This window comes from Arctopsyche grandis, chromosome 8 (assembly GCF_051622035.1).
Source record: "Arctopsyche grandis isolate Sample6627 chromosome 8, ASM5162203v2, whole genome shotgun sequence".
Taxonomy (NCBI): Eukaryota; Metazoa; Arthropoda; class Insecta; order Trichoptera; family Hydropsychidae; genus Arctopsyche; species Arctopsyche grandis.
The window spans coordinates 1,631,735-1,648,022 of NC_135362.1; the positions used below are offsets into that span (position 1 = coordinate 1,631,735).

A 16,288-nucleotide genomic window follows, 5' to 3' on the forward strand; every position below is an offset into this window, starting at 1 on the left:
CGACAAGAGAACGAGAATGATATACATATTGAAAGTGAGGAAGAAGAACCAGAAGAAATCATTAATACCTTAACTATAAAAAATATGAACGAAGCTTTTACGCATCTCGAAAAGTTTTTGAACATTATGGAAGACTGTGATCCCAATGGAGAACGAATATCTCAAGTACGTAGGGCTATTCATAAGAGTACTGTCTGTAACAGAACTCTCTATGAAGAAAAAAAAATGTCATATTCAACCAACTCTTGACAAGTTCATTACGAGATTATAATTTGCCGTGCCTGAATGCCATTTTTTCCACCTAAGTGAGTGTAGATTATTGGATGTTATTTTAACATATTTATCTGGCAGCCTGCGCTCATCATTATTCTCTTAATTTGAATGTGATGTATGTGTGGAATTTTAATCTACTCTCTTCCATTTGGGCCTAGTTGTGATTTTTTTTTTGTTTTTATTTTCCTCTCTCCTTATGTACATTTTTTGGTACTATTTTTCTTTTGTAGAATGTAAAACTAAGAATAGGATTTGAGTATTTTATTTTATTTGATTTTTACAGCTATGTTCATTTTTTTTCTTACGTATTATTTTTCTTTTGTTTTTTTATTATTTATTTTATCGTGTTATTCTGCTTTTTATTTCATGCATTTACTTTACTTTTTAATGTATATAAATAATTTTTATTTAATACGTACATTTTTGATACAATTTTTGGTATGCTTTTTTTTTTTTTACATCCCTCTACTTTCGAACATTTAACTTTCGCACACATTTTCAGGAACCAATTACGTGCGAAAGTTGAGGTCCGCCTGTATGACAAGTAGTCAGTATGGCATTTGGACAACAGTCTCTTGGAGCGAGTTCTTAATAATGCAAAGGTGTCGTAATCTCTGGGATTACCAAAGACTTTGTACCTTTTATGTACTTTGGCTTTCTCCTTGAGACATTTCACCAATGATTTACTGAACCAGATTGGATATCGGCCAGTGTCAGATACAATTTTCTTTGTAGGTGTATTGTCACCAATAATACTGTATAATGTGTTGTAAAATACACTGACCGATTCATCAATGCTCAAATTATTAAAAAGATCAGACCAATCTATTAATGATAAATTAGTTCTGCAATTACCAAAATTACATTTTCTGTAATTCAGTACAATGTTATTACATAAGGGCTTAAAATATTTTATCTTCTTAACAACTAAGAGCACATCGAATGCTGGATGGTGTTTATCCAACTTACTAACTGGACATGCTATAGATAAGCTAGATGGTTCAAAGCTACATAAGAATAAGTCCAAAATACGACCATTAAAATTTTTTATATAATTATATTGACATAAATTACCATAAGCCATAAGATTAAATAACAAGGACGATTTCGAATCAATGGGATTGTTTATTAACATTTTAGTGCTACTAGAGTCTTTTGACCAAACAATGTTAGGTATATTAAAATCACCAACAATAATGAATTCATGGTTGGTATCAGTATTAGAAAAAATTCCATGACATTTTTCATAGAAAGCCTGTAGAAGATTATTATTTAAGTTAGGGGGTAGGTAAACTAAACAAATGTTAATAATAAAATTACAATTTAGATATATCCTAACCCAAAGATCTTCAACAGTGCTTTCCCAAGATAATAGCCTAAATGAGGTAAACTGTTTTTTTATAGCTAGGAGGACACCTCCACCTTCCTTTTTGGAGCTATTCAAAACATCTCTGTCTCTACGGTAAACTATATATCTATTATCAAACAATTCTTCGCTAAATATGGAGTTATCAAAGTTTGTTTCCGCAAGGCAGATTATATCGAAATTATTGGCAAGTACTTGAAGGTGAATATTGGAAATTTTAGACTTACATCTGTTGACATTTTGAAAAAATAAAGAAAAACCTACGAATCTAGGAGTTATATATTACACGAGTAAATAAAAAATTTAGTAAATAAAAAAAAATTTAGTAATATTACTTAATATTAGCAAGACAATTTATATCTCGAATAAATATCGAGTTCGATTTGTCGTCTTTACGCATAAATATTTTGCCAAATTTAACCCATACATATTTATAATTATTTTTTTTGGCAGTAGTTCTTGCGGCACCGTGAAGTGATTTTGATTCTGGTGATAAATGTTCAGCTGCATATATTCTAACGGGCGTACCAGAGATGCCCAAGTGAGAAGAGTTGAGTAGAGCTGAGTTGTTGTCACATTGATTTGTAGCACGCGCACTACGATTGTGGCGATGTACAGCAGACAGGATACGATCGCGGTGACGTGAACTCGGTACACTTACTATTATGTTCCGAGGGCGGTCACTGTTCTTGTTTGATTTAGCAGTTCTGTGGCAGGATAATATTAAGTTGTCATCCATCGGCTCCGAGATAGTCTTGCAAAGTTTTTTGAAAATATCTATTACATTCTCAGTGCGCTTTTCGGGTACAGCTTGCAATTCAATATTATTACTACGCGATCTGGTTTCAAAGCTATTTTGTCGAGCTTTGATATCATTGGTAGTGATTTTCTCAGTACATAGATCCCTGTAAATGTCTTTTACTTTATCCTCTACTGCACTTATTCTATTTTCAGCCTCAATAATCTTTGAGCTGTTAAATTCACATGTCGCTTTGAGGTTGCAAATATCAGTTTTTAGCGTTTTTATGTCTTCTGCAAGCGACGGTAGGCATGAAACGCTACGTTTGATATCAAAGATATCCTTAAGTAGTGTATTAAATGACGGCGAAGGTGACTCGGTTAAAGACTGAGAATTTTGTGGATTACGGCATCGTGGACACTTCCATGCAGCCCTTTTCATAGCTCCCAATCTGTTGTAGCCGCCTTCCGTAATGTTGGCACAATCAAAATCATAGTGCCTCTTACAAATACCACATTGAACACCATTAGAAAATTTCGTTTCACAAGATGCGCAACACTGCATGATTGCCAAATTTAATTGAACTAAAGGTTGACAATCTATGAAATTCACTCTGCGTACGAGAATGTACGGACTACCCACTTGAAACTTGAAATGATATTTTATGTGATTATTATGAGTATATTGAGTATATTTTATAAGTACGAATTAAAAAATAGCACTACAGGAACAAACTTTGTTGACAGATTTTTTTTAAGACCGTTTAGGTACTTTTAATTAGATATTATTTATGGAAGAGCTAATACCGGTGCGAATAGGTCATCGATCGGCAACGACCGACGGTAATCTATTGTTCAAAGGTTGTAAATGCATTGTTAAAGGTTTGCCGAACAATGGATAGCACTGTGACTATCCTACCTCTACTAATCATTCATGCATTCTTCTAGGTTATAAAACTAAATCCCACAATACTCACATATTTGTTCATTTTTTATACATGTACAAGTATGTATACATAAATATATATGTAGGATTCAATTCGTGACGGGACCCGCAATGAGGTAGGCAAAAAGCCATGTAGTAAAAAGGCAAAAAAACATGTTTTTTTCTCAATACGCCGAAACGAATTATATTTTGGATGATCTAAGCTTTAAAACTAAATCTTACATATGGATCAAGTAAAAATTTGATTTGTTTGTGTGTTTAGCTTCCTCACTGTGTAAATAACTTTTTTCTTCTTGGACTTTGTTGTTGTAGTTGCTTTCTAAATGTTAATCAACATATTTTTTTTTCATTTTCAGCTTACTCTGGAGAGCTTTACGATAGGAAGATTCGTATCTTTCACAGTAGACGGCTGTCCAGATGGATCTCTTCAAATCGGGGAGCTGGGTCGACCACCGGTCGGAGGGTCCTGGTGTGGAACCTCGTGGGGTCCCACAGTCTACTACAGCGAAACCCGTTCCATAACACTAATAGTCCGTCTGCTTCGACTCTCCAAGGACCAATCAGGCTACAACTTCGACTTCAGAATGGAATACAAAGTCCTGAACAAGGATTTGGCCACTGTGAGATACGGAGGCGCCTTGCCAGCTTCCGGTAAGCACTCAATTTTCAACTCCTGGAGGCTTAACGAGCAATTAATCAAGACACAATCGTGGGTCCTTACCGCTCGTTTAGTTCTCGCGGCAATTTATTAATTTATTATTAACTTAAACGATCCGGCTTTGGCGCGTGGAAACTAGGACGCGCGTTCCCTCTCAGGAGCACACGCCGTTAATTTCGACGTTAGCTTTTGAGCTGGGTCGAAGGATCAACTCGGGATCCCTTGGGTTTAATTAGAGGGAACTGGGCTCGCATTCATCATGGCCTTGCATTATTGAATGGTGATGTCACAATCAGGTCGATGTTTGTTTGGGTCAGAACTGCTTGAATAAACCGCAAAAATTAGCTACGCTTCGAAGTATCAGGGCCTAAAACAATTCACTGCTATTTTAATTCTACCAATTGTAATTGCGTTTTATCTTAGATTTCTGTAAATTATGAGGGTGTCTTCACTGTTGTTGAAAAGTTTCTCGAGGCAAATACTTCTGTGATGCCATCTTCGCAGATGCGAAGGATTGTGAAGAAATATATGGGTAAGAAGAAAATATAACATACAGCCAGCAGTATGGCTCGGTGGTTGGGCTTGTGCTTAGCGCCGAGAGGACGCCGGGTTCGATCCCGATCGATCTCGATTGAAAAGAATTTATTCTGAGTATTTTCTGTAATGCTGCTGGTCAGACTTGGATATTTGTGACTCCAGGTCGATCGTTTCCTATCAGAGTTTGCCAATTTTTCTGATTTCATTGTTGAAACGGTTCCTGGTAAAATTGGCTAAAAATCTTCCTACTTACTATGCCACCACTATATGATTATATGAGTCGTCTAGTTCCAAAACCCGGTAAAAGCATTTCAGTCATTTGTTGGTAAACGCAGTTTTTCTACCAACTTTATTTAGTGGATTTCATTTACAAAGTTTTATTTTGATGGAAGATATACGATTTAAAGTTATTTTGCAATTCAGTTTTTTGGAAAATTTTTGAGATTAAATGAAATATTAAGACTTGAAAACGATTTTGCCGGTGTTTGTTCCCGAGTTGTCCTTTCACGGCGATTCCGTTCCTTTGCTCACGATTTCTTTCGGATTGTTTTCTTTCTTGTATCTCCATCTTTGGTTTTTTCAATACTTCGAGACAGATCGTCCATGATAACAGCAATTACGAAGGAAATGCGGAATGACAGTTGCACCCAGGTAACCGGCCGAAATGGCCGCCATCTTGCCATATGCAGTGTTCTGATTGGCTGTCAGCAGTTTTGCCGTTAATTCGGATAAACAGAGAGAATTTTTGCCATTCTTTGGAACAAAACAAGATTTTAAATATTTTTTTTTAGTCATTTAACTTAAAAATTAGTATACAGTATTGTGTGAAAATACTCCTAGAATCGGAATACATTTTTATCTCCGTTTTGACCAAATATGCAGATCTCTTAATTCAGCGACTTGCGTAATAAAAATGCTGCATTGTTTGTAATTGACCAGGAAGGCGCATTGGGGTTTAACTGTTAGACCTTCCTGGTATATTTGTATATATACGTATATGTAAAAATAAAAAAAATAAAAATAAAGGTGTAGCCAGTATTCTCTATGCCTAGTGCAAAGATCACTAGTTATGTACATATATATAATTTTATATACAATATATTAAAAATAAGTCTAATTTTGATTCAAAGTATACATTCGGCCTAGTCGAATTTGTGAGAGAGGGAGACGATGCCGATTTTATTGGAATCGTCACAACAATGAGTCGAATAAATTGACAACTCTAAAAAGAGATGGCTGGTCGAATATTTTTTTGATTCCGGCCGGGATTCGAACCCACGACCTATCTACCGGTAAACAATTTGAACTTTGGCGAAGAACGGTTGAGCAACGCCACAATAATAAAGTAAATGTGCCACATAGTGTCAAAACAAATCCATAAATCCTGGATTGCACGTATGCTTGTTGAAAGATTGATTTTTAATTTCAGATAACAACAGGAATAAGCCTCAGATCGGCAGTAACGTCACGCGCGTCCCAGAAGTGCTACTGGGCGCTCCGCCCCCCACGCGCCCCCCGTTCCGACAGGAGTACTACCTTGGGGACCTGATCTCGGGCACGTACTGCTCGCGCATCTTCAGCGACTGCGATCGCAAAGTGTGTCGACTCCAATCACCCAATTTCCCTGGAGTGTATCCTCGGAACCTCACTTGCTACTACGCGGTGAGGCAGCACGAGGTGCCTCCGGGGAAGCACGCCTTGATCACTGTCCGGCAGAGAAAGGGTCAGCTAATCGCCATCAGGAGTCAGTCTGCTCTGTATGCACCGACCCAGCACCAGCAGCAGCAGCAGCCCTACGTGAGGACTTTGAAGGTTTGGACCGAGTGCGATGACGTTCAAGACTATGTGACCATCTATGACGGCTACACCACGAGGGATCCGGTCATACTGAAGTTTTGCGGTGGAGGTGAGGCTGTACCGGAAGCTGTGTCCAGTGGGCCGGAACTGTTGGTTGAGTTCACCACCTCACCGTATGGGACTTTCTTGCATCCAGCACCCATACAGACGCTGCATGGGTTCCAGCTGGAAGTTGAGGTATAAAAACTCCATAATAATTGAACATATTTCCGTCATTATTATTAAAGCATATTAATCTCTTGGATTCCTACTCCACTCAACTAAACCCTTTAATGTATTTGAATTGAATTTGCTTTAGTTATCTAGTCACCTTTTTATACATCCCATATTAATTGTATTGAAAAAATCAAAGTAAAATTTATCAAATCCTTTCCAAATAGTTTTCCTATCTATACCCATACTACTGTTCCCGATATTTTAACAAGCTAATAAGAGGTTAGTAAAAAATCCTATACTTTAACAACCTTTCTGTCAGGCGACGACTCACTGATACGAGTTTTTTTTTTAAGCTCCTCAATGGTTTCCTTGATTGTCTCGATTTACTGAGTAAGGTTGGTTTCAGGATCCCAGTTAGGTATACTTAAAGTGACCATACGTCCCGTTTTTAGGTAGCCTGTCCCGTTGTCCCCAAGCACAGCTTCGGGATGTCGAAATGTCCCGTTTTCAAAAAGAGAGCAACACACATAAAAAGTCGACTAGCATGATACAGTGTGTATCTGCATACAGTGTGTATCGGTGCATATGGCACAAGAGCAAATAAAAACTACAGCTGCTGAGTTCTATAAGATAAGCAAAGAATATTTGAAGCAGTGGACTTTGTTCTTTGAATAATTAGTAATATTTGAATGGGCGGATTTAACCAAATTACCTACGTGGGAAGAAATTCAAGATGTAATGGATATATTGATTCAAAAGGGATTTATTAATTTTAATCAAGATACAGAAGTATTTGATGAATATTCTCTTATTACTAAATGCATTTTATGCCTGCCCGGAACTAATGCACCCGTAGAAAGAGTCTTTTACAGATGAAAAAGTTGTGGACGACCGAAAAAACGCAATTGCAAGTCGCAGTTCTTAAAGCGATTTTGTTAATTAAAATCCATTTTAAGAAATTCTACTAAGAGTTTCATTCTTATTTAAAAGCAAACCCAGTAATACTTAAGAAAAAAATTTCATCAGAAAAATATAAAACAACATAATTTTTTTATATTTATATTATTCATTCCTGTTCTTTTCTATTCTCCATCAACATTCCTGTTCTTTTTATTAACAAATAAAAACTATGAAAAAATACGCGTTTTCTTGAATACACATACTATTACGTAAAAATTGGTAGATGTCCCGTTTTGAGGACAAAAATAAATGGTCTCATTAGGTATACTAGACCCGTTGCACTCTTTTCACTCAATCCTTTCAAAACCAATTCCCTAAAATATTTCTATCTACAACGTGTTTATCGTATGTTTAACGGAGAGCTGAATGGTGTTGATCTATTCGGTATTTCCTTACATCAATTCAGGACTGCCATCGGGAGAGTTTTGATTGACTGATCCATTTCTATTTCTATTATATAATCTTTATCCAATAATTTATCTTTTAATTTATCCAATATTAATCTTTATCCATTTAATTGTTTAAACGCCTATACATTTATCGTTTTCACACTATATCTTGTACAATTTGCATTATAGGCTCTCAATATCTCTCATATATATTTTTACTTCACTAATAGGTTATATAATGAATGTTAAAATGTTTATATTATAATTCTAATTTATGTACATATGTACATATTACGGCCAATTTTTAAGCGCGTATCTGACAACTTTTCCTTGACTGTTTTCGTCTTTCTGGCTTGATTTTATATATTTATACTGCGATATTTTTACTATTAATACGCGCGCGTGCCTATAAATTACCATTTATTATATTATATGTATATAAAACTTATAACTTTATTTTAATTCGTGTATCAATTCCTTTACGAAATCAACGGGCACAACACTAGTAGCTCTATAAAATACAAGCTATAAAGTATTTTACGTTTATTTATTTTAGTTTCCTTTAAAAAAAGTCGTTCACTCGAGTCCTTACACAGTTTAATAGTGTTCAGTCTGGAACTGTTAAGTTTATATGCTTCTTTATAGCACTAGAATTAGAGAGTTAATTAATAACTGCTCCTGAGGCAGTAAGGAGAAAAAAATCTTCACGACAACAACTATATTCTTGACCGAAACCTTTGAAATTTTGGTTCGTTCCGTCTACGATATATGTACATACATATGTATGTAGTATTGCATATATTTATTTATTGTTGAATAGCAAATTGCTAATGAATTATTTCACAATCAACAATTTTAAACTAAAATTAACAGCTATAATTAGTGACCCTAAAATAATATAATATAATTCCAAACATAGCATCTTATTAAACTTACATATGTATATAATTACGTCATCTTCCACAGAGGTATCCATTAACAGCCCTCAAGAAAGCACCAATGTTACTAGCATCTCCAATGCTCTCAGGAAGGGCATTGTATATTTGAACACCTCTGTGAAAAACACCTCCTGCAGTTTTTGCTTTATTAACTCTGCCTATAATTAATTTATTCCTATGTCTAGTTTTATAATTATGTATGTATATCTCTATTCCTTACTATGTGATTACTAAAATATTTGGGTAATAGATTCTTATCTAGCTTATATAAACATTTTAAAGTGCCTAATTTAAGACCCATTATCCAACCATTTCAATTCATCTAACATACTTCTAACATTCTTACGTTTCCTCACATTCAAAATTGCACGCGTTGCTCTAATCTGCACTTTCTGCAGTTTATCAATACACAATCCACTAAATAGATGGAAGCACTGTAGCGCAATATATACATAGGTACAGTATGAAGCCGTACAATACAATTATACATACAATATTAATAAATTTCTTAACCTACAAAGTGCACAAATCATTAGACAACCAGTTTTTGTGATCTTCTATTCCGTATCAAAATCCGTAAAAATATATTAGAATTCAATCGAGGTAGACCGTAAAACTTTCATCTAACCGAGCTATTGTTTAAAACAACTAACTCCTCCCATCTGAAGAGCAAAAACAGTTTACACGTGTAACTAGTGTTTAAGTTCTGGCGCCGAGCTCGCGGGAATCGACCCACCCGACCGCGAATGCTTACATTACAATATTTAATTAAAAGGTCCTAAACCTTCAGTGGGTATGTGGTATAGTCGAGTTAAAAGTTTGAGCATAATTTACAAAGGAATTAACATACATTTCCCTATTTGCTTTCAGGTGAAGTTCGTGGACCAGCAGTCGCCCACTTACGCGCGAAACAAGAGGGCGTGCGAGTTCTGGATCAGGGGAACGGGCAAGGGAGTTCTGGAGAGCCCTCTGCACTCCCTCTCGCCGAACACTACGTGTCTGTACCATCTTCAAGGGATAGACACGAATTTGCCGACTTCTGCAGGGCCTATGAGACCCATGCCCATATACCCTTGGAGGAGACCCGGCTATACATATCCTCCTCCCAGGTTCCGGGTCTGGCTCTCAGTGCTCAAGTTCCACGTGACTTTGGCTCTAGGTTCCGTTCATCCGGATGAAGTGTGCGCGAGTCATCTGAACGTGTGGGATGGTCCTCTGAGGATAGCACCAGGTTGCAGCGACATATTTTGGTGAGTTTGTGCCAAGGCTCGAATAATCCCTGCAAAATCGTGTAAAATATTCATGGGCTCTGGAGTGTCGCATTTACCTATATAAAAGGAGCGAAGGACGACGCATAGGGGAATAACGTTCCGCATAAGGTGGTGGGTCGTTTTGCATATTTTACGATAAAATGTATCGTGTTTTGATAATAAAATACGTGTTGATATATTCCGATAAAACGGTGGGTTTATGTGTGTATGTATGCATTTGGAGAATATAAATTGACACGATGTATCCAATCGTGTTCTTTTCCTACCTTTTTTTCTTTCTTTTTGAAGTGTAAATATGTACTTCTGTAGTACTGTAGCGGAATCATACAGGAAGCCGCCATTGTTGCGTAGCAATAGTGGTGTCAATTGTTTATTTTGAAAGTTCAACAACCTGATTTTGGATTTTTATTTTGAGCTATACACAATAGAAGTGAATCTTCTACGAAATGGGTTGGGTTTATGAATTATAATAATTGGGGTTTATGAAGGGGGAGACGTGGAGATGCAACGATTTGTAACAGGTTCAGCACCACAAATCTGATAAATTCTACTTACTATGCACAAGAAAGTTTGACTGCAAAAATAATAAACACACATTCATAATAAAAAATCCTAGTAAAGAAATCATCCTCGTTTCCTTCCATAAGACACAGAGCCAGCGAAAATCCACAAGTGTAAAAACGAAAGAGCTCTTACTTTTCGTTACGACTTCTGTAATGGTCTTGCTACTTCAATCGCACCCAAAGAAGTTTTAATTTAAAAATGCGTATACAAAATGTCAACACACAAACTAAAACGTCACTATTTTTGACCATTGTGGCGCATTAGGAATTCCTGTTATGCTACAATGGTTCAAAATTTAAATAAATAAATAAATGTAAATGTACCTATGGAGCATATGGGGAATCCGTTAGCGGACTTTTGGCCAAATGGACACTTAGCTAACAGACGTTAAGCTGACAGTCTTTTGGCTGAACGGAATTTGACCGATTGAAATTTTTAATTTATTTCTAATCAGCAGTGGATGGCGAATAGCTGTGAATGATGCTGATGATGATAAAAAATATCGTTGCAGATTATTATTTTAATTATAATGTAATTGCGTTGTTAAAATAGTATAAAAATTAAAAAAAAAATTAAAAAAAACGCAAAAATACTTTTGTTATGTTCCACCAGACCACTAGTGCCTTAAATATCGTTTTTATCTTTATTTTTTTTATATATAAAATGATATTTGTGTAACGGAATTATTCACCACTCACTAAAAATAGATACATTATTCAAAAACCAATTCAATGTACCATAAAAATTTGATATTTTTAATAAATTTAAACAATTAATTGTCCATTTGGCGAAACGTCCGTCGGCCTAGTGTCCATTCGGCAAATTATCCGTCGGCCAAGTGTCATTCGGTCAATAGTCCGTCAACCGGGAAATCAGAATCATTCATATATGTAAGTAGTAGTTTTGACCGGTGGCTTTCGCTGCAAGGAAAGTGACTTAATAGAAAGTCGAAAGATGGAAAAAAATAAAACGATTCACCGACTCATCGTTAGCGTAGGCCGGGGGATAGATAAGGGGGATGAAAGAGATAGTTAAACCCAAATCGATTTTAAATTTTTCCATCTTCCGACTTTCCATCAAGTCACTTTACTTGTAGTGACCCAGACCCAGTTTTGACATGTGTCATTTAATTTTTTCAGCGATCGAGAAAAGTGGAAAGCCTCCAAAGCTGGAAATGGTCAGCCGATGACTGTTGGAAAACCCCCCGGAAATGCGACTGTTTTGGCAAGATATTGCAGAGATCGTGTGCCTCGCTCTTGCGACCATTCTCTACTAGCTGTGGCAGGAGGAAGATCACCCAGACCTTGTGCCCTAGCTGAAAGCTTTTTGTCTACCGGTGACAGCATGACCCTGGAGCTAAGACTTGCAGACTCTACATCGCTCAAGTAAGTCATCATCAGAATATCAACAACCTATGCACAAGTATCATCATTCACTGCTTCCATTTTTCTGTATTCTGAGCAACACCTTCTCTCCTAACTCCCTACTTTGTCCAGCCATCTCAAGTTACACTCTTCGGTACTTTGTATTTTCTTCTCCACCTTTCGTCCTTTATTTTTGCTATTGTATTCTCATCAGCAGAATAAACTAGTGGTTAGTTTATTCTGCTGATGATATAATATAATGCTTTGAACAGCGTGGTCACGGGTTCAAATCCCACTGGTTTCTGCTGGACAGACCTTGAATTTGTGACTCCAGGTCGATCGTTTCCTATCAGAGTTTGCCAATCTATCTGATTTTCATTGAAACGGTTCCAAGAAATTGGCAACCTTATCCATTTTCTCGCAAAATCTCGAGTTTAAAAATTTGCAAATTTGACAATAAATGTCTATGGATGTTAATTGATATGTATTTATGTACTTTGTATAATATTAAAAATGTTTGTATTAAATATGCAATGTTTCTGGTCAGGAAGGCGCATTGGAGTTACTTGTTATGGCTTCCTGGTATACATTAAAGATAAAAAATAAAAATAAAATAAAATATCATATCGAATAATTTAAATTCATAAGTCTCAGTAGGCAAACTCTTATTATTCTCCTATTGATCCAAAACCTTATTATGAACCACTATGGCTTATATTTTTTATTGGCTGTTGAAGTGCTTCGGTAAAAAGCTTAAGAGAGATAATATCACCTTGCCTGACACCGTTTACTATGCTGTATAATATTATAATATTGCGTTATTATAACTTCCAGACCCGTGTCCTTCAAAGCCTTGTACGAGTTTGTCGATCTCCAGCAAGATGGAGAAGCTTTCGGTAGTGGACCATGTTCTCGTCGCTTCTTCAGCAGATCTACAGACGTGACTTCAGAACCTGCCCAAAGGTTCACAGCCCCTAGGGACGTTTTCCTGTACGGAAGGGGAGGAGCCAAGAACTTGAGGTATACAAATGGTAGCCATTATCCAGTTGCGTATATTATAATCAAATTTGGTGTTATGAAATTTCATCACCACGATACGTACGTACCTCTAATCTCACTTCGGAAATCTAATAACTTCAGAAAAACCCCTTCAACTAATAAACCGAGCCCCGTCTCGGGAGGAATGTGAACAGCCTCTGGCGAAATTGCTTGAGACAGTAAAATATCATCCGGTTCGCTACAATAAAACCTCGCGAGAAAGGGGGTGGATGGGTGGTGGGTGTTTGAGGTAGTATTAACCTTTTATCGCCGGGCTTACGCGACAGGGTGAAGGGTGAAAAACCCCAGGCTTTATCTGGAAATGTTTTGTATAGAATAATCAGTCAAAAGTGAGACCGTACTTAGGATGGGGCCAAATTTTCGTCTCGACAAAGAGAAACTGTGATTTTGTGGCTTCAAATTGAAATTTCACAGAAAGTACAAAAAGTGCTGGGTATTTGCGGAAGTAGTCGCGTATGTTTAAATATCCTGTTCAGAACGACTGCTTGTAAATCGTAAAAATGCTCAGCAAAAAGATTTACATTTTCCTAAAAAGCAATAATGTGACCCAAATACTTCACGATTTATCGATCGAAGATATTGCTACCATATTTTTTATGGTAGCTGAACGAAAAATGAAACGCCAAACTTTGGTTGCTTAGTTTGTTTGAAAAAATTCTCTTGTAAAATGCAATTTTGAGATAATATTTATTCAAGCCATATTATGGACCAAATCCTTAACATGAGGCCACCAATTCTTCAATATGTAGTTTGAAAGATGGTACGAAGCAGTTTCCCAACTGTTGAATTATCTGATACTTACCTACTATAAAGATAAAGTCTTTCAAACAACATATTGATTTAATTGGTGGCCTCATGTTGAGGATTTGGTCCATAATATGGCTTGAATAAATATTGTCTATTCGTAGGCTATATTAATAAGTTTTACAGCTAGTTTGGTAACCCACAACAAATTTAAATAAGATTTCGTCTTTTTTAATTAAATATTTTGTATAATTATTTTTAATAATATCCAATATTATTTATACATCAACCCTATAAGATATTCATTTATCGTTATCGAAATCCATTTAATCCGAAAGGGATAAAGGAGGGCGCAAAAGTTCAAACGAGTCTTAAATTAAGTAAAACTGATAAAACTGCCAGTCGACAAAACTTTCTATGGTAGTAGATGCGATGACAGCCCCCAGTATAATTTTATAAATGCTCCAAAGTTTTTCTTTCATCTCCGAAAGTTAAATTCGATCTGATTCCAGCTGCGTCTATCGTTTCGAAGCCCAACGAGGAGAACGCGTCAAGGTGACAGTTACCAGCCTGTCTGCAGGTGGGATTAAGAAGAAACGTTGCGTGACACGTGACAGTTCCAGAACCAATCGTTTGGCATGCTTAGGCAAACCCAAAACAACCCTCAGAGTATATGAAGTGCCTTGGCCTGGAGCTCCAGCCCTTCCTAGAGACTGCCTTTGCTCCTCACCTCCAGGCCTTCTACCCTTCACTTTCGTGTCAAACTCCCACGTGGTGGAGGTAAGATTCGAAGCCATCAACATGAGTGCAACGGACGACTTCAAAAACATGTTCTTCGAAGCCACATACGAGTTCATAAGGACTCCAGTATGCACTCGTACACAAAAGATTCACGGACCAAGCGGAGAGATCAATCTGAAAATGCCCAGTCAGATACCCGATGAGGTATGATCAAAAACTTTCATTTTCTTTTATTTTTTGTCCTATGGACCACTTTGACCTGTGAACAATCAGATGCAAAGCCATTCAATTTTTGCATGATCCCCAAGAGAAACACCAGCTAAGAGCTCCCGATTTCAATATTCATTTCATTTCAGATGAACTGCGAGCATCATCCTTGGTTGATAGACCCAGCTCCAGGTCGCTACTTATACGTCCAAATGAAAGGTACTTATATGAAGGAGCCAGTGATTGATGAGTACAATCTGTCGAACAATATAACAATCCTGCACGATGACAAGGATCAGTGTTCTACTAGGAATAGAATAGCTATATATCCAGGCACATTGCCTCCTGTGATAGTATGTCCTTGGCCTTCGCCTTATCAGCGCCATCACATCATAGAAGTGTTCTCTGAAGGATGGTCCTCCGGTGGAAACGTGGCTGATTTTCCTATGATTGCTACAATGCCTGCTATAGATCAACTGGGACAGGAGCATTCTAGGACAATAGCTGTAGAGTTCATAGGAAGGGATTCAGGATCGTATTCCATCACTTGGCTGGAATTGAGCAGAAGGTTTGTTTTTCTGTTTATAACATTACCTAAAAAAGATTCCTCGAATTTAAAGTAGTAGTCTATCAAATAAAGCTAGATCGATCTTTGAATCTCTCAACAAGGAAACATTTAAATATTCCCATCTCATTAAATATTCACAACACGTTTCAGATGACTCAAAAATTGTTCGATTCAATTGAGTTTCACTGTCAAGGTCGTACATTAAATGCAATGCAATGATGTATAAGATGACATAATCATGATTTGCATTGATAATTCGGCCGCCTGATACAGGATAAGACTGAATGGAAAAATCATTTAGCAACACCATATACATATGTATCAGTCCCCTTGCTGATTCTACATAATAACTCAGACTCATCCGATAACTTTTATCTGTTTTAAATATACCGCTTTTTTAAAAAGGATTCAAATTTGAAATATAAATAATTCAAAACAATCAACAAACATATCAAATAGGATAAAAAATTTGAAAAGAATTATACTGTAAAGAGCTTTGTATACGTTGAGACATGTATCGACACAGGTATTCATATTATACAAATAGTAGCACATTTCTTAAAATTCGGTTTCAATTTACATGTTACAGTAAAAGGGTCAAGTCTCGGAGATGTATGTATATATCAGTTTCAGTGAAATCATAACCAGTTACATTTTCAGGGTTAGTTTGATACATTTCACTGCTTGAATTGGTGAAAATATATTTTCACTTGAAATATGCTTTCACTGTAACATATACATTGTCTAGTAAGTGCCTAAAATGTCTAGTAATACATTATACATTATCTAGTAAGTGCATAAGTGCATAATTTCACGTCATGTTCTCGACTCCATGCTGTGACAGTGGGTGTTCCTAAAAACGAATTCGAGTGCAGTTGCACATGCAGAGTGCATATGATTTATTACATTTGTTCAATAATGGGATACAACGTTATCGATCACTGTCAAGCAA

The 16,288-nt window shown here is 36.5% G+C and overlaps 2 protein-coding genes across 3 annotated transcripts in view; one reads left to right on the forward strand and one right to left on the reverse strand.

Annotated features, from left to right (window-relative positions):
* Window positions 1-16,288, reverse strand: part of Mgat1 (alpha-1,3-mannosyl-glycoprotein 2-beta-N-acetylglucosaminyltransferase) — a 110,217-nt gene that overhangs the window by 57,877 nt on the left and 36,052 nt on the right. The gene's annotated exons all lie outside the window — the stretch shown is intronic.
* LOC143915579 (uncharacterized) overlaps window positions 1-16,288 on the forward strand; it is a 55,643-nt gene that overhangs the window by 37,209 nt on the left and 2,146 nt on the right. The window contains exons 4-12 of the mRNA XM_077436278.1: window positions 3,680-3,974; window positions 4,980-5,064; window positions 5,115-5,221; window positions 5,948-6,552; window positions 9,689-10,068; window positions 11,793-12,038; window positions 12,852-13,037; window positions 14,333-14,765; window positions 14,918-15,336. Coding sequence (XP_077292404.1) covers window positions 3,680-3,974; window positions 4,980-5,064; window positions 5,115-5,221; window positions 5,948-6,552; window positions 9,689-10,068; window positions 11,793-12,038; window positions 12,852-13,037; window positions 14,333-14,765; window positions 14,918-15,336 — 2,756 coding nt within the window. The remainder of the gene's footprint in view (window positions 1-3,679; window positions 3,975-4,979; window positions 5,065-5,114; window positions 5,222-5,947; window positions 6,553-9,688; window positions 10,069-11,792; window positions 12,039-12,851; window positions 13,038-14,332; window positions 14,766-14,917; window positions 15,337-16,288) is intronic.